General features: G+C 41.8%; 1 protein-coding gene across 1 annotated transcript; it reads left to right on the top strand.

Annotated features, from left to right (window-relative positions):
• Positions 1-722: 722 nt before the first annotated feature.
• Positions 723-20,984, top strand: LOC133495705 (glucagon-like peptide 2 receptor). Its single transcript, XM_061810613.1, has 13 exons — positions 723-920; positions 4,540-4,636; positions 4,868-4,972; positions 7,014-7,141; positions 7,958-8,064; positions 9,977-10,133; positions 17,879-18,038; positions 18,741-18,801; positions 18,886-18,952; positions 19,063-19,151; positions 19,488-19,626; positions 19,704-19,745; positions 19,811-20,984. Exons 1-13 carry the CDS (start codon positions 828-830, stop codon positions 20,180-20,182), a joined length of 1,617 nt encoding a protein of 538 aa, XP_061666597.1. The 5' UTR covers positions 723-827; the 3' UTR covers positions 20,183-20,984.
• Positions 20,985-21,330: the final 346 nt, after the last annotated feature.

Here is a 21,330-nt window from a genome sequence, read left to right as displayed (position 1 = left end):
AACTTTTTTTTAAACACCTTTATGTTCTGTTCACCGTTTGCAGCATAAACTGCGGATCTGTGACCTGCCTCGTGTTTGGTTTTAGCTGTGTTCGTTTACATTGGGTGCCCATTAGTGTCAAATATCCTTAGTGATGTTCATTACTGTGTAAGAAGGGAGCGGTTAGAGTCCTGCATCTTTTTTCTTCAGTTGCAGGTGGTTTATGATTTGCGCCTTTATGAATTATATGCCTTTATGAATTAAACATGTAAGAATGCTGTATATCTCTATCGGTTTACAGTTAGCTAATATATTAAAGTGAATGCCGCCAACCGTATTAAGTCTTTCCAGATCATCTTTCCACGACAACAATGTTAGTCCCTGGGCCTTTTCTTGATTGGTTATTTGAAGAGGATGGGCTGGAAGAACCGATCTGTTGGCTGGGACCCACATGCACTTTCTCAGATGAACCCAAAGTGGAGACAGGATGTAAGACAGGAGATGTGTCCGTGCACAGTAAGAATAGATGACGGAAATGGGATGTTACTTTTTCCATTTGAAACGAGTCAACTTTGAGACCCACAAGATCATTGGAATCCTTGGAAAAATATTCAGGAAGTGTGGACTATTCATTTTGACACCACAAAAATCCCATTTTACCAACATTTAAATGCATGAAATGAATCCTGTTTCAACACCATTTAAGTGGTGCAACATCAAACTGTGTCAGTGGACCTGTGAGGGCAAAGAGAGCCATGCTGAAGTATCTAGGAGATGAGTGACGGACAAACGTAAATGCTATCTGAGTCATGAAAGAACACTCAGACTAAATGTAAACGCGTATCACTATGTCTTCCCTGCTGTCGATCCTCAACGGGAAGACCTGGGCAACTTTACGAGGGAGGCTGCTTTTCCTCTTTTTAATAGTCTCCAACCATCAGGTAAGTGGGACTCTAACATGCATGCACAAAGACAAAGGAGAAAAACAGACTGCACAAGACACCCTTTAATTTAAAAAAAAAAAAGGGGGGGGTCTGGCTATGCTTCCACCATTGTCTCCTGCCTGTACTGTAGTACAGGCTCAGAAAAAAAAAGTTCTTCTATGGGGTTCAATTAGGAAGAAAAAAAAACATTTGTGGTGATGAATTTCCTCAGATTTTACAAAGAAACGAAAATGTGCATTGAGATTTTGATGTACTTTCGGAACTATGGGTAACAATGGAACTGAATAAAAGCTGGCAAGGCTTGTCTTTCCATATTTGTGTGCGCGGTACTGGAAGAACCTCAGTCTCCTCTTTGTTAACTCACATGGGAAAGCTTCGTGGCACTGGTGGTGGATGAGCCAGCGAGGGGGGAAAAATAAGTCCCAAAGAGTTTGCAGGGTTACGCTACTTGCTCATTTTGGTGTAAAACACAAAGACAGGAAAATATAATAATATTTGATATAGATATTTAATATGTAATATATTTACTGTGATTTGCTGGCAACTAGTTCAGGCTCTACCCTGGCTCCCACCGTATGACAGCTGGGATAGGCGAAGGGTTTCCCACGACCCTTCTGAGGATAAGCGGCTCAGAAAATGAATAGATATTTACTTTAAATTATTCACTACAGCTATGTATATATATTTTTAGTTGTCCATTAATTAATTTCACAAATTACAAGTTGTTTTTGTACATTGAGTTGATCATACACACCTAGACATGCACCTGAAGTGCAAATGCATTTAAATACTCCCATCATGTGGTCATTGATAAGATGTGTAATCGTCAAATTTAAAAATGGATGAGCAACAGCAAAATAGCCCACCATTATCGCGCGCTGGCCCCCACAAATGGGAATAAAAACAGATAACCTGCTGAAATAAGGTGAGCCCCTTGTGCTTTTGCAGTGTTTTCTTCGCTGTTTGCATCACTAATGTCACAGATGGGAAGAGTTTCCAAATGTTGTACTCAATTAAGAGTAGTTACTTTGGAATAATATGACCAGGTAAAAGTAAAAAGTACGATGGATTTAAAGTACTCTGACAAATGGTTTATTGAAAATGTAATAAGTAACTACCTACATCTGGCTAACCAGTTTGCTAGTATTTCATCTACACATCCTTTGTACTCTTAACATCACTGCAGTCTTAAGATTGCCAAATGATACATGCTGTCAATCAACTGTCACACTTCACTAATATATCTACTCATCATAATCCGTTCATCTTCCGCTGTCTGATTTGAGTTCCGCAAAATTCTTCTTGTCAAGTTGTCACTAGTTGATCCCTTTTGTAGTTGTAATGGAAACATCAAAACCAAAACTCACAGGTGAAATCCTTCCTTGATGTCTTCCATCTCTCAGAATAACTAAATTCTCCCGGGTCACCCTCCCAAGTCGCTCCCGGTGGCAAAATAGGGACACAAAATCTTCCCCACAAAAGATTCCTCATGTATTCTCTTCCTGGAATAGGCCTCTGACCTTTTGCCCTCCAGTAGGCGATTCATTGCAGCCTCTTATTCCTCCCAACATCAATCTCTATTTCGGACAAGAGACTTGCTCAATTCCACTGTATTTGTTCATGTTTATCAATTCCATTGCATTTATTAGTGTTTGTAAGTGTTTGCATAAACAGTGTGTCGTATGTTTAGGAATGTCTGTGCTAATTTTTATGCGCAACATAATGATTGTGGTGGCAGCACAGTGGAGTGACTGGAGCGTATTGGCGTCACAGTTCTGAAGTCCGGGGTTCAAATCCCAGCCCCGCCTGTGTGGCGCTTGCGTGTTCTCCCTGTCCCTGCGTGGCTTCTCTACAGGCACTCCGGTTTCCTAGCACATCCCCTAAACATAATTTAATTGGAGACTCCAAATTGCCAATAGGTGTGATTGTGCGTCCGACTGTTGTCTGCCTCCATGTGCCCTGTGATTGGGTGGCAACCAGTGTGGAGTTTGCATGTTTCTGCATGTGTTTTCTCCAGGTACTCCGGTCTTCTCCGTTCATCCATCCATCCTTATCCCCACAAGGGTCACGGAAGAGCTGGAGCCTATCCCAACTGTCAACGAGCAGGACCCATTGTACACCCTGAACTGGTTGCCAGCCAATCGCAGGGCACATAGAGATAAACACCCGCATTCACAATCACACCAAGGGGCGATTTAGAGTGTCCAAGTAATGTTTTGGGATTAGAGCTGTGAGGCCAACACTTTCCAACTGTTCCACCGTGCCGCCCCGGTCTCCTCCCACATCCCAAAAACTTGCGAGGTACTTTGATTGAAGACTCTATATTGCCCATAGGTGCAACTGGTGGCTTGTTTATATGACCCTTGCAATCGGATGGTAGCCAATTCAGGGAGTTCCCTGCCTCTCGCGCAAAAACAGCTGGGAATTTCCAGCATGCCCATGACCCTAGTGAGGATAAGCACAACAGAAAATGGATGGATGGATAATTGGATGATGTCCCTGGCATGCTTCAATTATTTCAATTATTCTTTCTGACTGGTGATACTGTTTCATCACTACCCAGGTATGATAACTCAATATCCCACTAGATGACGCCAAATATCAAGGAATTTACAGTATGGTTTGCTCATAAGAACACATAACACTCATTCATTCGACTTTTTAAATAGTGACAACCAATGCTAGCTAGTTGACTTTATAATACCGTATAATATAAGACTGAAGCACACATGTGAGTATCTCCATTCTCCACTGCGATAGGTTGGGATCCAAGTCAGGTGTAAAATTCTCATTTTCGTAGTGACATTTCCAATTTCCATGGAAAGTCAACAGCTACCAACTGGAAAACTGTTGTATGTTCAAGATACACTTGACTTATTGTATCTTCCTTAAAACAAACTCCAAGACGAAATTATTATTTTTTTCTTCCCATGGTTTCTCCTTGTAGGGCCAGGAATAAATTGCAGTATTTAAAGATGACCACTTGGGAAAAAAACAAAAACAAAAACCTTTTACTTCGCTCCATGGTTGTGAGTTATATTAATGGTCAACAAACATATTGATAATTCTAATTATTTTTGTATTACCGTATTTTGTGCACCATGTTGGAATAATAGTAAGTACATCTCATAGCGAGAATAAATGGTGTAGAAAATAGATACATGTTAATAATGAATGCTTACAATCATTACTTTAATCCACACGTGTCAAACTCAAGACCCGGGGTCCATATTTGGCCCGCCGCATGATTTTATGTGGCCCGTGAAGGCAAATGTAGTTTGTCAACTTCCATGATTCTTGTGAAAAACTGTACAAAAATTTCAAATTTTCATACTGTATATCATAAATGAGATATTATAAGTATTTTTAGTACCAAACATGAACAATAATTGAAAAACCAATTACCCTTGATTACTGATTCCAAAACTAGTTCATTGATTTTGATGAGGCGATTAAATGTTTTTATGCTTTCACAATCTCAACAGCGCTCTGAGTGAAACTGCAACTGCAATGTGGCCCGGGACAGAAATAAGTTTGACACCCCTGCTTTAATGGAATGAAGTTAAGCCTAAATTTAACTTGTTTTACTCTTTTTTTTTTTTACTCTACATGGAAGACAACGTGCTCAATGCTTGAAAGTCTGATAGCGAAGCGCACAGATTACTGGGAGGGCTGCAATAGAACGCTCACATCAAGCGCACGCTCCAAAACTGGTAAGCTTGAAAGTCAATGTCAATAAGTCCTTTAATGTAATTATTTCTCATCCTCATTTCCAGCATGCTGAGAAACACCAGGTTGTTTTTTGTAGATTGCACAATAAAATGTTATTGGTTCCAGTGTATGACAAATAATCCATATTTATTTTATAACAGCATTGTATTGTATATCTATTTTATCTTTGTTGTGACCTGTGAGAAATATGAAACAACATTATTGCCTTGCAGGAGTCTTCTGTCAGGGGACTTTTGACACATTTGTGTGTTGGCCCCATTCACCCCCCGGGAATGTGTCCGTCCCTTGTCCTCCTTACTTACCGTGGATAAGCATGGGTAATGTTTGCGCCTTTAATTAGATACTGTGCGTCTATAGCGTTGATAACTGAAATAATAAACATCACTGTGATTGGTGGCGAGACTCCCCAAGAGGTGTTGCGTCAGGAAGGGCATCCAGCATAAAAATGTGCAAACCAATCATGACCGTTCATCTGAGATATCACTCTGTGGCGACCCCTAACGGACAAACCGAAAGACAATGACTGTGATTGTTGCCGAGTAGTGAGGAGTATGATTGTATCTGGTCCCGAGTTCCAGGGGTCTTTTCGGGTTTCTTTTTTTTAATTTGAATCATTTTAGCAGTATTTTAAATCGCAACTCACACAAGTTTTTCACAAAGTTTGAATCTTTCAAAATTTACAGTCAATACAATAATTGAACATTTTTACATTTAAATCATGGACCTTTTTGTTTTGTCAGACCAGGTACTCACTGGTACCAAGTCCCAATATTTGATCATACCATTGCATTCTACGATTCAGATGATGATTAATTTGAATTAACCCGGCTTAAAAACACAAGTTTCACTCAAATATATAATTTCTCGGAATAACAGCTATCCATCCATTTTCTGAGCCACTTATCCTCACAACTCAAGGGAGTGCTGGAGCCTATCCCAGCTGTCCTCGGGCAGGAGGCGGGCTACTCTCTGAACTGGTTGCCAGCCAATCGCTTCTGGGAAAACATTAAAAACCTGATCCAATGAGCATCATGGGGTTAGGGTTAATGGAAACCATAACCCTAAAATAATACTAATGGCGTTATGAGCTTGTTCTAGTTCTTAGTGCTAGTACTGTACTCTAGTACTCATACTCATGAAATTAACTAGATGAGGTATCAAAGAAGCACAACTCTTATACAAAGTGCACAGTGAGTGCACCTATAATAAGTGTTTTTTTTTTCTTCAATTGGAAATGATTTTCGTGTTTACCGATTGTGCTTTCAGAACCTGAGAAAACAATCAGCAGTTTCTTTCGGCGTCGCCACAGCGTGTCATCTCAGATGAACGCACATATGTTTGGCACAATTTTTACACCGGATGCCCTTCCTGACGCAACCCTTCGCAGGGAGTGGAGGCCTCAGTAGGATATGAACCCAAAACCCCTGGTTTACCAAACCAGTGCTCTAACCACTGAGCTACGGGGCCTCCAACCTAAGAAAACAATATTTATGGAAATTATTGAGTGGCTAAAAAAAATCTAATGCAGTTTAAATTTTCAATGTTACATTATATAAACTATATATATATATATATATATATATATGTATATACAAGTATATGTCCATCCATCTATTTTCTTAGCCGCTTATCCTCACGAGGATCGTGGGAGTGCTGGAGTCTATCCCAGCTGTCAATAGGCAGGAGGCAGGGTACGCCCTGAACTGGTTGCCATCCAATCGCAGGGCACATCGAGACAAACAGTCGCACTTACAATCACACCTTGGGGCAATTTAGAGTATCCAATTAATGTTGTATGTTTTTGGGAAGTGGGAGGAAACCGGTGAGCCTGGAGAAAACCCACACAGACATGGGGAGAACATGCAAACTCCAGACAGGCAGGTTCGCGATTGAACTCGGGACCCCGAAACTGTGAAGCCAACGCTTTCTAGCTGAGCCACCATGCCGCCCTATATAGCCGCTTTTCCTCACAAGGGTCACAGGAGAGCTGGAGCCTATCCCAGCTAGTTTTGGGCGAAAGGCGGACTACACCCTGAACTGGTCACTAGTCAGTCACAGGGCAGCTATCGACCCCATCACTGAGCGGGACTCGATCCCAGGCTGCCCGCACCACAGTTAGGCGTGTGTACCACTAAACCATCAGTCACATTATATCCTGAATATATGTATAGCCTATACACACACACACACACACACACACCACACACACACACACATATATATATATATATATGTATATATATAAACAGTAGATCCAAAAAAATTCTGCTGAAGGACAGGTTCACATAGTTTGTACGCCTTCTGTCCTTCGATTTTATTAAAAGAAATTAATAAATTGCTTTTGTGAATTTCAACCAGCTGCAGACAACTCCAGGATGGCACACAGAGAATGCTTGGAAAATGGAAGATGGCGCCGAAAGGAAAATTCCTCAGAGCCCTGGAGGGATGACTCCGAATGTCAGGGGGACCATTATTTTAAAGACAAGGTGAGGAAGAAGAGAAGTGGAATTATTATTATTTTTTCCCATAATGTTCATGTTTATTGTTTCAATGGTCATATGATGAAGCATCAGTGCTTTGCTTGCCACTGCTTTGGGAGCACTTTACTTCAAGCTGTGTCAAAGTTGGTTAAAATCCAGTCTATCCAGTTAAATGCACAAATACCAAAGTGTGGGCTGGTTTTGGCATGCTTTCACTCAGAGCATTTATTGTTTAGTTTTTCAACACCAACTCAGGTTAGTGTGTCATAACAAAACCTTGCTCCATGAACAGATGAAGTGCTCCGATAAAAGGCAAAATGTTTTTTTAGACAACTACAATTAATGAGAATGAGAATGCTCATAGTCATGGATTGTACCATTAATACTATATTGACAACCAATATTTAATAATTATCAAGAGTCACTATATTCATACCCAAAGTGTTTCCCTTTTCCTTGGTCTAATCAACAATATTGTCAAAAAATTCATAGAAATGTATACTGTCTAGAATTCTGCAAACTAAGACTAACCAACCGATTAGTGCCTATCCAAACATAACCTCTGGCCTGATTCGCTGATCTACTAGCCTCAAACCTGAAAAGTGATAAAGTGATACAAATCCTCATTTATTTCTGATTTATTTTAAGTCCAACAAGTGAAAAGAATTAGTTATTTCTTCCTCCATCATTCCTGACATCTAACCAGTAACAAATGTTGTCTCCAAAATTTCAAATACTGTACAAGGCAACATACAAATGAGCTGTATCATGTTAGTATGCACTATGTTCATTCTATTGTCTTGTGTGTTTCTGTGTTAACAGGAGGAGCAAATGCTTCGGCAGACAGCCCTCCGAGTCGTTTCTATCATTGGCTATTCACTCTCCCTGGCTTCCCTCATGTTAGCGACGCTCCTTATGGGCATGTTGAGGTCAGTAACCATTACCAAATACTGTATATAAATCAAGACTGCTGTTTGTTGTTGTTGTTGCTGTCGTTGTTTTTCATTCTTGCAGATTGGCTTTTTAAATTAAATTTAACGTAGAAACATACAAACAAAACTGAGACGATTACATCAAATGGCAATTAACTTTTTAATCATCAAAGTAAGCTGTGTCACAGCTCATAAACTATCACAATTACACATTCACTGTATGTAACCATAGAAAGTAAAAGAGATAGAAAACAGAAAGCCCCGAATTCACAGAGTACAAAGTCTTTACAAGAGTTGTCTGAGGTAGCTGAAACTTCTCCACCAGATACAACTTCTGGGGCTGGTTCTGATCACTCTTGTACAATATGAGAAGTTCTAACGGCAACACTGTCAACAAAGCCTATTTTATCAGTGTTGAGTCACATCTCCGACAACTAATAAGCTAAAAAACATGCAAATTAAAACAACCAGCGATGTGTAAATTCTGCAGTCACTCAATGAAACAGCGGGAACAAAGTCAAACTTTAGCCAGCATCTCAGAAGAAAACGTAAACTCACATAAGTTAATATTAAATACAGCGGCGAATCTAACGCTTTCTGAAATGAATATAGCTAGATAAAATTAGCACTGGTGGCACGGTGACCACTTGGGTAGCACAGCTGCCTGACAGTTCAAATCCCGCCTGTGTGGAATTTGCATGTTCTCCCGTCCCTGCGTGAGTTTTCTCTGGGCACTCCAGTTTCCTCCCACATCCTAAAAGCATGCAAGCTAGGTTAATTGAAGACTCTAAATTGCCCATCGGTATGAACTTGAGTGGGAATGGTTGTTTGTGATTGCCTGGTGACCAGTTCAGGGTGTACCCCACCTCTCGCCTGAAAAATGCTGGAATAGCGACCCAAATGAGAAAAAAACAGTACAGAAAATTGATGGAGCTATGAATATAGTACTGGTCTCGGGCAATCTTGCTCTCAGATACTGTGATCCTGAGCACCCCACTAAAAAGCAGGCACACATTTCAATTTCAGCTCATTTAACACATGAGAGTTTTCTGTGGTTACTAGTTGAACAATCAGAGGTAACCTATTGAAAAGGATGCAATTGTGATCATTCTTCGACATTTCTCTGTGTAGTCAGTAATCGCTTTCCTTCATTTAATATACCATAAATAATTATCTATTTTTTTTCTCAAGGGTTATTTAATTTCCTCCAGTTGACAGCAGGTCTGTCCATGTGTATTTCACATGTTCTCCATGTGCCTCCATGGGTTTTCTCCGGGCACTCCAGCTTCTTCCCACATCCCCAAAACATGCATTAATTGGAGACTCTAAATTGCCCATAGGCGTGATTGTGAGTGTGACTGTTGTCTGTCTCCATGTAACCTGCAATTGGCTGGCGACCAGTTCAGGGTATACCCTTCCTCCTGCCAGTTAACTGCTGGGATAGGCTCCAGCACTCCCGCCAGCCTAGTGAGGATAAGCGGCTCAGAAAATGGATGGATGACTTCAGCAGGGAAGCATCATTGATGCATGTGTGTCTCAATGACAGGCGCATTTTGGAAAATGTCGTTTTTGTGTTGCAGTCATGTCACAGTTGGCAGATATCTTGTTCACATCTAATTTTCAGCCAATTTTGAAGTGGCTCGATCTAATTCCAATTTCACATACTCTTTTATCTTTACACTGCCATTCTATCCAATTTGTACAACTTTGGAGGAAAGAGAACCTACTTGATCCAAGAGACCTGTGCTAAACACCGGTCTACTAAGCAACAGTCTTCAGTGTTTTTTTTTACTGTTTATCATCAATTATTATTGTAATCTTGATCCAATGTCACAAAACAAATAACATTTATCCTCCGCAGTGATTTCACAGTTGCATGAGATGAGTGTCTCCTTTCTCTGTTTTCTAGGAAGCTCCACTGTACCAGGAACTACATTCACATGAATCTGTTTGTCTCATTCATCCTGAGAGCTATTGCCGTCATTTCTAAAGAAATCGTATTATACATCATGTATTCCAACCTACCCAAGGATGACCCTGGATGGAAGTCATATTCAAGTTCCCCGGTACAATCACCATTAATACATCAAATGGGGTGCACATGTACTGATTTTTAAAGTCTTGAAACTAATTTTTGAAAAATATTTTTATGAGAGCCAACACATCATGAGGGGAAAAATATTGTCAAATGCAATATATACTGCTCCTTTGTGTGGTGAAGCTACTGAGATGACCAACACTGCATACCCTATATATAATGATACAGTGAAGAAAATAAGTATTTTAACACCCTGCTTTATTGCAAGTTCTCCTATGATACAGTGAAGAAAATAAGTATTCGAACACCCTGCTTTATTGCAAGTTCTCCCACTTAGAAATCATGGAGTGGTCTGAAATTTTCATCATAGGTGCACGTCCACTGTGAGAGAGATAATCTAAAAAGAAAAATCCAGAAATCCCAATGATTTTTTAACGATTTATTTGTGTGATATAGCTGCAAAGAAGTATTTGAACACCTGTCTATCAGCTAGAATTCTCACCCTCAAAGACCTGTTAGTCCACCTTTCTGATTCAGGATAATAAAGGTGGACTTTTCACCTTTATTATCCTGAATCAGATGCAACTGTGTGAGTTCGTTAGTTGCATAAAGACACCTGTCCACCCCATACAATCAGTAAGACTCAAACTTGTAACATGGCCAAGACCAACGAGCTGTCCAAAGACACCAGGGACCAAATTGTACAACACCACATGACTGGAAAGGGCTACAGAGAAATTGCCAAGCAGTTTGGTGAAAAAAGATCGATTGTTGGAGCAATCATAAGAAAATGGAATAAGCTTAACATGATGGTCAATCTCAATCGGAGTGGAGCCCGATGCAAGATATCCCCTCGTGGGGTCTCCATGATCCTTAGAAAGGTGAGGAATCAGCCCAGGACTACACGACAGGACTTGGTCACTGACCTGAAAAGAGCTGAGACCACCATTTCCAAGCTGACCGTTGGTAACACAGTGAGACGTCATAGTTTGAAATCATGCATGAGACGGAAGGTTCCCCTGCTTAAACCAGCACATGTCAAGGCCCGTCTTAAGTTTGCCAATGACCATTTGGATGATACAGAGGAGTCATGGGAGAAGGTTTTGTGGACAGATGAGACCAAAATGCAACATTTTGGTCATAATTCCACAAACCGTGTTTGGAGGAAGACGAATGATGAGTTCCATCCCAAGAGCACTATCCCTACTGTGTAGCATGGGGGTGGTAGCATCATGCTTTGGGGGTGTTTTTCTCCACATGGGACAGGACAACTGTACTGTATTAAGGGGAGGATGACCGCAGCCATGTAATGCAGCCCTATAGGGGGCACAAACCAGTGCAATCTGTAGGCCGGTCCCAAGCCCGGATAAATGCAGAGGGTTGCGTCAGGAAGGGCATCCGGCGTAAAAACTGTGCCAAACAAATATGAGCGTTCATCTAAAGAATCCCATACCGGATCGGTCATGGCCCGGGTTAACAACGCCCGCCCCCGGCACTGCTAACCTGCAGGGCGTCGGTGGAAATTCAGCTACTGTGGGTCGAAGACAAAGAAGAGGAGGAAACCGGATCCAGCGTCAGAAGAAAAAGAGGAATGCACAGAGTCTACAACTGAGTGTAGGGACTTTGAATGTTGGGACTATGACAGGAAAAGCTCAGGAGTTGGTTGACATGATGATTAGGAGAAAGGTTGATATTCTGTGCATCCAAGAGAGCAGGTGGAAAGGTAGTAAGGCTAGAAGTTTGGGAGCAGGGTTTAAATTATTCTACCACGGAGTAGATGGGAAGAGAAATGGAGTAGGGGTTATTTTAAAGGAAGAGCTGGCTAAGAATGTCTTGGAGGTGAAAAGAGTATCAGATCGAGTGATGAGACTAAAATTTGAAATTGAGGGTGTTATGTACAATGTGGTTAGCGGCTATGCACCACAGGTAGGATGTGACCTAGAGTTGAAAGAGAAATTCTGGAAGGAACTAGATGAAGTAGTTCTGAGCATCCCAGACAGCGAGAGAGTTGTGATTGGTGCAGATTGTAATGGACATATTGGTAAAGGAAACAGGGGCGATGAAGAAGTGATGGGTAAGTACGGCATCCAGGAAAGGAACTTTGAAGGGCAGATGGTGGTGGACTTTGCAAAAAGGATGGAGATGGCTGTAGTGAACACTTATTTCCAGAAGAGGGAGGAGCATATAGTGACCTACAAGAGCGGAGGTAGAACCACGCAGGTAGATTATATTTTGTGCAGACGATGTAATCTGAAGGAGGTTACTGACTGTAAAGTAGTGGTAGGGGAGAGTGTAGCTCGACAGCATAGGATGGTAGTATGTAGGATGATTCTGGTGGTGGGTAGGAAGATTAAGAAGACAAAGGTAGAGCAGAGAACCATGTGGTGGAAGCTGAGAAAGGAAGAATGTTGTGCGGCCTTCCGGAAAGAGGTGAGACAGGCTCTCGATGGACAACCGAAGCTCCCGGAAGACTGGACGACGACAGCCAAGGTGATCAGAGAGACAGGCAGGAGAGTACTTGGTGTGTCATCTGGTAGGAAAGGGAAGAAGGAGACTTGGTGGTGGAACCCCAAAATACAGGGAGTCATACAAGGAAAGAGATTAGCGAAGAAGAAGTGGGATACTGAGAGGACTGAGGAGAGGCGAAAGGAGTACATCGAGATGCGACGTAGGGCAAAGGTAGAGGTGGCAAAGGCTAAACAAGAGGCATATGAAGACATGTACACCAGGTTGGACACGAAAGAAGGAGAAAAGGATCTCTACAGGTTGGCCAGACAGAGGGATAGAGATGGGAAGGATGTGCAGCAGGTAAGGGTGATTAAGGATAGAGATGGAAATGTGTTGACTGGTGCCGGTAGTGTACTAAATAGATGGAAAGAATACTTTGAGAAGTTGATGAATGAAGAAAATGAGAGAGAAGGAAGAGTTGAAGAGGCAAGAGTGAAGGACCAGGAAGTGGAAATGATTACTAAGGGGGAAGTCAGAAAGGCATTACAAAGGATGAAAAATGGGAAGGCAGTTGGTCCTGATGACATACCGGTAGAGGTATGGAAGCAATTTGGAGAGATGGCTGTGGAGTTTTTGACCAACTTATTCAACAGAATACTAGCGGGCGAAAAGATGCCTGAAGAATGGAGGAAAAGTGTTCTAGTTCCCATTTTTAAGAACAAAGGGGATGTTCAGAGCTGTGGGAACTATAGAGGAATAAAGTTGATGAGCCACACAATGAAGTTATGGGAAAGAGTAGTGGAGGCTAGACTCAGGACAGAAGTAAGTATCTGCGAGCAACAGTATGGTTTCATGCCTAGAAAGAGTACCACAGATGCATTATTTGCCTTGAGGATGCTCGTGGAAAAGTACAGAGAAGGTCAGAAGGAGCTACATTGTGTCTTTGTGGATCTAGAGAAAGCCTATGACAGAGTACCAAGAGAGGAACTGTGGTACTGCATGCGGAAGTCTGGTGTGGCAGAGAAGTATGTTAAAATAGTACAGGACATGTATGATGGCAGCAGAACAATGGTGAGGTGTGCCTTAGGTGTGACAGAGGAATTTAAGGTGGAGGTGGGACTGCATCAGGGATCAGCTCTGAGCCCCTTCCTGTTTGCAGTGGTAATGGATAGGCTGACAGATGAGGTTAGACTGGAATCCCCTTGGACCATGATGTTCGCAGATGATATTGTCATATGCAGTGAAAGCAGGGAGCATGCAGAGGAACAATTGGAAAGATGGAGACATGCACTGGAAAGGAGAGGAATGAAGATTAGCAGAAGTAAAACAGAATATATGTGCGTGAATGAGAAAAGTAGAGGGGGAAGAGTGAGGCTACAGGGAGAAGAGATAGCGAGGGTGGACGACTTCAAATACTTGGGGTCAACAATACAGAGCAATGGAGAGTGTGGTCAGGAAGTGAAGAAACGGGTCCAAGCAGGTTGGAACAGCTGGCGAAAGGTGTCTGGTGTGTTATGTGACAGAAGAGTGTCTGCTAGGATGAAGGGCAAAGTTTACAAAACAGTGGTGAGGCCGGCCATGATGTACGGATTAGAGACGGTGGCACTGAAGAAACAACAGGAAGCTGAACTGGAGGTGGCAGAAATGAAGATGTTGAGGTTCTCGCTCGGAGTGACCAGGTTGGATAGGATTAGAAATGAGCTCATTCGAGGGACAGCCAAAGCTGGATGTTTTGGAGACAAGATTCGAGAGAGCAGACTTCGATGGTTTGGACATGTTCAGAGGCGAGAGAGTGAGTATATTGGTAGAAGGATGCTGAGGATGGAGCTCCCAGGCAAAAGAGCGAGAGGAAGACCAAAGAGAAGGTTTATGGATGTGGTGAGGGAAGACATGAGGGCAGTTGGGGTTAGAGAGGAAGATGCAGGAGATAGGCTAAGATGGCAAAAGATGACACGCTGTGGCGACCCCTAACGGGACAAGCCGAAAGGAAAAGAAGAAGAAGAAGAAGAAGATGACCGCAGCCATGTCTTGTGAGATTTTGGGGAACAATCTCTTTCCCTCAGTCAGAGCATTGAAGATGGGTCGTGGCTGGGTCTTTCAACATGACAATGACCCAAAGCACACAGCCAGGAAAACCAAGGAGTGGCTCCGTAAGAAGCATATCAAGGTTCTGGCGTGGCCTAGCCAGTCTCCAGACCAAAACCCAATAGAAAATCTTTGGAGGGAGTTGGAACTCCCTGTTTCTCAGCGACAGCTCAGAAACCTGTTTGATCTAGAGAAGATCTGTGTGGAGGAGTGGGCCAATATCCCTCCTGCAGTGTGCAAACCTGGTGACCAACTACAGGAGACGTTTGACGTCTGTAATTGCAGACAAAGGCTACTTTACCAAATATTAGCATTGGTTTTCTCAGGTGCTCAAATACTTATTTGCAGCTGTATCACACAAATAAATCATTAAAAAAATCATACATTGTGATTTCTGGATTTTTCTTTTTAGTTTACCTCTCTCACAGTGGACATGCGCCTATAATGTAAATGTCATACCCCTCCATGATTTCTAAGTAGGAGAACTTGCAATATAGCAGGGTGTACGAATACTTATTTTATTCATTGTATATCTACAGTCAATCACTGTTCTCCTGCATTAAACCAGATACCATAATTTCTTGGTGTGCATTATACATTGGTACAGGGGAAAATGGGGGGAAAAAACATTTTATAAACATATATACCACATCTAAGAGTGCAGAAGAAACTGTACACTTTAATTCCGCTGTGCTACCGCCAGCTAGAGGTTATGAGAAAGGTGTACACTTTAATTTTAATATAACACCACCACCACAAGATTATGAAAAGGTTGCACACTATAATTTCTATATGCCACCGCTGCCTAGGTTATGAAAAAGGTGTAGCATTCACTTTCTTTCCAGTATGACAGGGGTACATATGGCCGCCTGTGGCTCACTGGGTTGTCCATTGACCGTAGGTTCAGCGGATTAAACTGTCCACATGTCAAAGAGTTCTTGGGGAAGACACTGAACGCTATTTTGCTCACACTGGGCCTGGAAGCACCTTGCATAGTACCAGTTGCCCATTAATATATGAATGTGTATGTGAATGGGTGAATTTGTGGCTTTGTAAAGTGCTTTTGCCACTGTCGATGGTGTAGATAAAGCACTACATAAGTGCAGCCCGTTAATCATTTACATGCAACTCCATATATGTACAGTTGTGCACACAAGTTACATACCCTGGCATAATTTGTGATTTTTTTGTTTTTTTTAAAATACAGTATGACTGATGATTTTTGTTGAATGACAAAGCTTTTGGGCGACACGGTGGACAATTGGTTGGAACGTTGGCCTCACAGTTCTGAAGACTGGGGTTCAAATCCCAGGCATAGCTCTGTGGGGTTTGCGTGTTCTCTCCATTCCTGCGTGGGTTTTCTCCGGGCACTCCGGTTTCCTCCTATATCCCAAAAACATGCATTAATTGGAGACTCTAAATTCCCCATAGGTGTGATTGTGAGTATGACTGTTGTGTCTCTAAGTGACACACCTGTAAACCGCTTGCCTCACAGTTCTGAGGATCAGGGTTAAAATCCCGGCTGTGTGGATTTTGCATGCTCTCTATGTGCCTGCGGGGGTTTTCTCCAGGCACTCCAGTTTCCTCCCAGATCCCCAAAACATGCATTAATTTGAGACTCTAAATTGCCTGTACGTGTGATTGTGAGTATGACTGTTGTCTGCATCCATGTGCCCTGCAATTGGCTGGAAACCAGTTCAAATTGGGCAGGCCCAATTATAGCTGAGATAGGCTCCAACATTCCCGTGACCCTTGTTAGATTAAAAGGATGGATGGCTTATGATTTTTTTCACTTTTCACATCTGGTCACATAACAATGTCAGAGGAGTCCTGCGGGCCTAACGCGGGGTTGGGGAGCTGTGGGTGTCGGCCTGAGTTTCAGCACGTTTGTGCTGTTTCCTTGATCTAGCCCTCCTCCCCTCTGCTCTGCTTGCTTCCCAGAATTTTAAATACACTATACACATTCATCCCATTTTTTTAATGGACCAGATACACCCATCTGGAAGGCAGTGGGTTGTGGATGGTGGGATTTAGCTGTTAGGCAGTGTCATGATCCTGCCGTTCCAACCCGGGCTGTGCGGGTGCCCACGTGGTCGCGCTAATTGGGAGGCACACACCTGCGCCTCATACGGGCTGATTGGCCCCGGTGTATATAGGACCATGGGGACGACTGGTCCGGCGCCAGATCGTTGAGCTTCATGCCCCGTTCGAGTACTTCCGTATCCCTGATCGTCAACCCGTGTGTACCGACCTCACCCTGTTCTCCGACCGACCCCGTAAGCCTGAGTCCTTTGACACTTCTGCCTGCTTTGATCGTTCTCCCGTGTACCGACTCCTGCCTGCCCGCTAACGTCCCGACGTCCCAACTACTCCTGCGACACCTGACTGCCTACCCGATCCCCGACCATGGAATAATAAACGTTTCTCCCCGAACTACCTTGCATCTTCCGAGCCTTGCATTTGGGTCCTACTCCTGTTCCGATGGGTCGTGACAGGCAGTAGGGCCTGTCAGCCTTGCCTTCCCCGTCTTTCAGTTCAGCCCTCTAGATATTAAATGAACCACACAACTCGGGGGGGCGTCATGTTTTCTTCAAGGAATTTCTTCAAATTTTACAAATTCTGCCTGGGTAATCAAACATATGAGCACAAATGTGTTTTGTCATTTACTAAATAAAAGCAGGGCTGGTTTTTCAGAATTTTGAGCTCAACCTTCGGTGTGCATATTATACATGGGTGCACATTATACATGAGATATTGCGGTAGTTGTCGCAATTCCAAGTCTGACAGACTTGCGGGATGCGTAATACGAATACTCAACACAGTCACACAACAGAGCTTGCGTACAGCAACAGCGTGAGCTTCAGGCGACTTCCTAATTGCATGTTGTTACTTTTCTCATTATAATCACACCCGAGTCGGTGGCTTGACTGAACTTTCTGTTCACCACATATAAGAATTTAACATTTACAAATGATGACCCCAAATGTTTAACAAGCAGATCGAGGAGAAAATAGTCACTCTTAATAAATACCGCTTCTCAGGTTTATCAGGTAGGATATCTTTCAGTCGTCCAACAACTAGACGTTTGCTGAGTTTGAGCATAGGTGGAGAAAACACTCAAATTCAACAATTTTATCAGTATGTGTGTATCAATTTTAAATAGAGTATTCCAATTTGGATAATTTTAAACTGTTATTCCATGTCAAAACTGAACCATCTGCAATTTTTGTTCTTCAACAGATAGCTCTGATGTGCAAATTCTCCAAAGTGGCCATGGAGTATTTTGTGGCCTGTAACTATTTCTGGCTTTTGGTGGAAGCTATTTTCCTTCACACACTGCTCTTCACTGCTGTATTGACCAAGCGGCGCCTATTGAAGAATTACATGCTGTTAGGCTGGGGTAAGTTCTTGTTTATATCAATCTAAAACACAAAAAACAAATATTGGACTGATTAGTATGATGTAATCAGTGCACGTAGCATAATGGACCATGTGCATAGGAACTGCCTGGTTGCTGTCAGATGGCATAACAGTTTAGCTAATGGTCGATCTGGTACAAGCTCCCGTGACTCCATGTGACTGCAAGAACAACCTCTGTCACCAAATGTTTGGTTAGATGGGGTTGTGTAATAAGTACAATAGTTTGGTCCTAGTACTTTTTGAGGTTTTCAAAGACGAGGGGCCCACTCAAATCAATCAATTCAGTTCTGAGTTTTAGCACATTTCCCATGTTTCTAACTATGAGTTGACATGCTGACAGAAAGTGAACATACCCCCTTAAACCGAAGGCAGACGTGCTGCATGCATGAAGTATATAAGCTATGTCTATTTAGCATTTCTATGAAACAAAAACAAAAGAGAGCAACTTTTGAGCTGGTTAGTATGATGCAAACAGTATCAGCAGTTTAATTTGAGCTGTTAATTTCTGATTCAGTATGCTATGTATGCATTCTTAATAATGTAACGTTGCTCCTGTGACACTCTGAAAGAAAAAAAAAAGAATTTATATATTATATATCTTCTTGGTAAAATATCCATCAGGAAAAAATGTGGTTACATTTGGCAGATTAAATTGTAAATCATAACCATTATGGATTTTCAGGAATGCCCGTCTTCTTTGTCACACCATGGACAGTTGTTAAGATTTTGTATGAAAACACAGAGTAAGTGACGAGCTTCAATTTTATTAATCAAATAATAACTTCACATTTGTTCATGTTTTACTAATGCTCATGTTGATCCCAAAGGTGCTGGTCAATTGTGAACAGATGGTTCTGGTGGATAATAAAGGGCCCAATCACTTTAGCAGTGTTAGTAAGTGTCAGTTTATATAAAAGGTCTTATCCTTTGTCATTCTCTAATAAATGTCTTTTTTTGGAGAATATTTGTGATAGTGCTCACATTCCATTCAATGCATGTTGCAGATCATTTTCTTCATATTCATCAAGATTCTGCTGCTGCTGCTGTCCAAGCTTAAAGCGGATCAGGTGAAATTTACTGACTACAGATACAGGTATTTCCCTGGAGATGAACTATAACCACTTCCAGGCACTTTAGGACAAAAACCCTGAGACGCATTAGACTCCTTTTTAATGACACCGACCTATCTCAAAACTGTACTGTTGATAGATACTTTACTAAACCAGAGGAAAACTCTACTCATTCAAGTGTAATCCACATTCATTTTTGCCTATCAACCTTCACTACAAATGAAACAATCCCGAGGTAATGTTGAGCAATGTTTTTTCCAGGCAATGTGGCACATGCCATTTTGGATTAAAAATAAGTATAAACCTGATAGGTAATTGCGTATGAATGAAGCATGGTTGTATATTTTGATTCATGTCAGTTTAGCCAGGGCAACACTGGTGCTGATTCCTCTGCTGGGAATTCACGAAGTGGTCTTCACACTGCTCGTCGATGAGTGTATGGAGGGAAGCAGTCGCTACACACGGGACTTCATCAATCTCACCATCAGCTCTTTTCAGGTGAGATTCATAATGCCAATGGATGTTTTTGTTGTAAATATTTAATGAGATTCTAATCATGCACTTCCCTTTGACAGGGGTTCTTGGTTGGGGTGTTATATTGTTTCGCCAATGGAGAGGTATGCCAGAAATTTTTTCTCGAACAATTCCATATCATAAGCATTTCCTGTTTGCCTGTGATTAGGTTCAAGCTGAGCTGAAGAAGCGCTGGCAGATTTTCTTGTTCAACCACAATTTCCAGTTCGTGAGCTGTTTTCACGGCGTGCCCCTCAAGCGCTTTTGGAAGTGCACAAGAAGGCGCCGCCCACAGTGCAAGCAAAGAAACTCCTGTGACGAGGGAGCGTCTTCAGCTTTCACTGTGCACCCACACCTGCTGCAGGTGGCCCTCCAAGGACGTGGCGGACTCCGTGGACAAAAAGAGGACAAAGGTCAGGGGATTAAAGAATGTGACCTGGCAGGTCTTGACTTTCTGACCAGGAAGAGTCTGTCCAGTAGTGATGGGGAAATAACGCTTGGAGAGACCATGGAGGAGATTCTAGAGGAGAGTGAGTTTTGAATGGCCTTTAGTGTCTTTACCAGAGGAATGCTGTATCAAAACTCTTCTCTGAAAATTTCCAATGGTCCAAGTTTAAAGGACTTGTTTCAGTTCTCAAGCACTCACTAGAAATTATTTGTGTATGTACAGTATAGATTGCCTCCAGACAACCAGTGACCCTAATGGGGACAAGATGGAGAGAAAGTGGACATATGTCGAAAAAATGATGCTAAAAATTTCAGATGGAAGATGTAGGAAATATAAACACTGGTTCAAATAACTGAAATACACTTTCCGCGACAAATGGAGGAATGTTGAATTACTCAAAAGTCATGTGTAAAAATAGCTGCTTTAGCTCACCCATGACTGTTACACAATTCTGTCAGTTTATTTAAATCACATTTGAACATGTAATACATTGTACAGAACTGCTTAAATAGACCACTGATAAAGTAAATATCCACAAGAAAATACATATGGGTGGAAATGATTCTATAAATACAATGTATTTGTTGTTCTAAATGTGAATATTGAGGTGTAAGGAATGCCAAGCGTGCAGTAGAAATGTCATGTACTCTTTCTAGTTGTAGTGTTTAATGTACAGTTAAAAGGTTTTCTCGAGCAGTAAAAACATAAATTGTATCTACAGTCCCACAATGGTGTACGTGCACAAATAAAACACAAGTTTAACCATCTCAGCTGAAAGCAGAGGTCGCACTCACTGTACAATGTATAAATAACCTTTTGGAGCTCTCGTGGAAAACCTGCATAATCAAATTGCATTCAGTGCAAGAGCTCCATGAAAAACTGTTGATAACAATCACAAGAGGACAATTAAAGCATATCTTTTTATTTATGACTGTCCTAAGATTTTCTTTATGTTCTACAATTGCTGTAGGTAATGGTTTAAGCTTTTTTCTCACTGTCTTGATCCTTTGCAACCAGATGCTACGTTGTGCCTGCTTGTGTTTGATTATTCTTTTAATTAATATTTTTTTGCAAGAAGGTGAATTGGATTGCTTTTCTACTGAAAGTTGAATGGAATATTACAATGCCCACTCCAATGAAGGTGGGATGTTGTGGTAAACAAAGACATTGTATTTAATGTTCAGAGGGATAAACTTCATTGTTTTTAGCAAATAATGATTAACTTTGAATTTTATGCCTGC

This window comes from Syngnathoides biaculeatus, chromosome 22 (assembly GCF_019802595.1).
Source record: "Syngnathoides biaculeatus isolate LvHL_M chromosome 22, ASM1980259v1, whole genome shotgun sequence".
In the NCBI taxonomy this organism is placed as follows: Eukaryota; Metazoa; Chordata; class Actinopteri; order Syngnathiformes; family Syngnathidae; genus Syngnathoides; species Syngnathoides biaculeatus.
Note: the sequence above shows the minus strand (reverse complement) of the source record. Positions and strands in the feature narration are given on the sequence as shown.

What these genes read in the sequence shown, in the direction of transcription:
- LOC133495705 (XM_061810613.1), top strand. Translation starts at nt 828, where the DNA reads ATGTCTTCCCTGCTGTCGATCCTCAACGGGAAGACCTGGGCAACTTTA. An exon ending in AAGCGCACGCTCCAAAACTG is followed by an intron (nt 4,637 to 4,867) that starts GTAAGCTTGAAA and finishes ATTGCCTTGCAG; the next exon opens with GAGTCTTCTGTCAGGGGACT. An exon ending in ATTGTTTCGCCAATGGAGAG is followed by an intron (nt 19,746 to 19,810) that starts GTATGCCAGAAA and finishes GCCTGTGATTAG; the next exon opens with GTTCAAGCTGAGCTGAAGAA.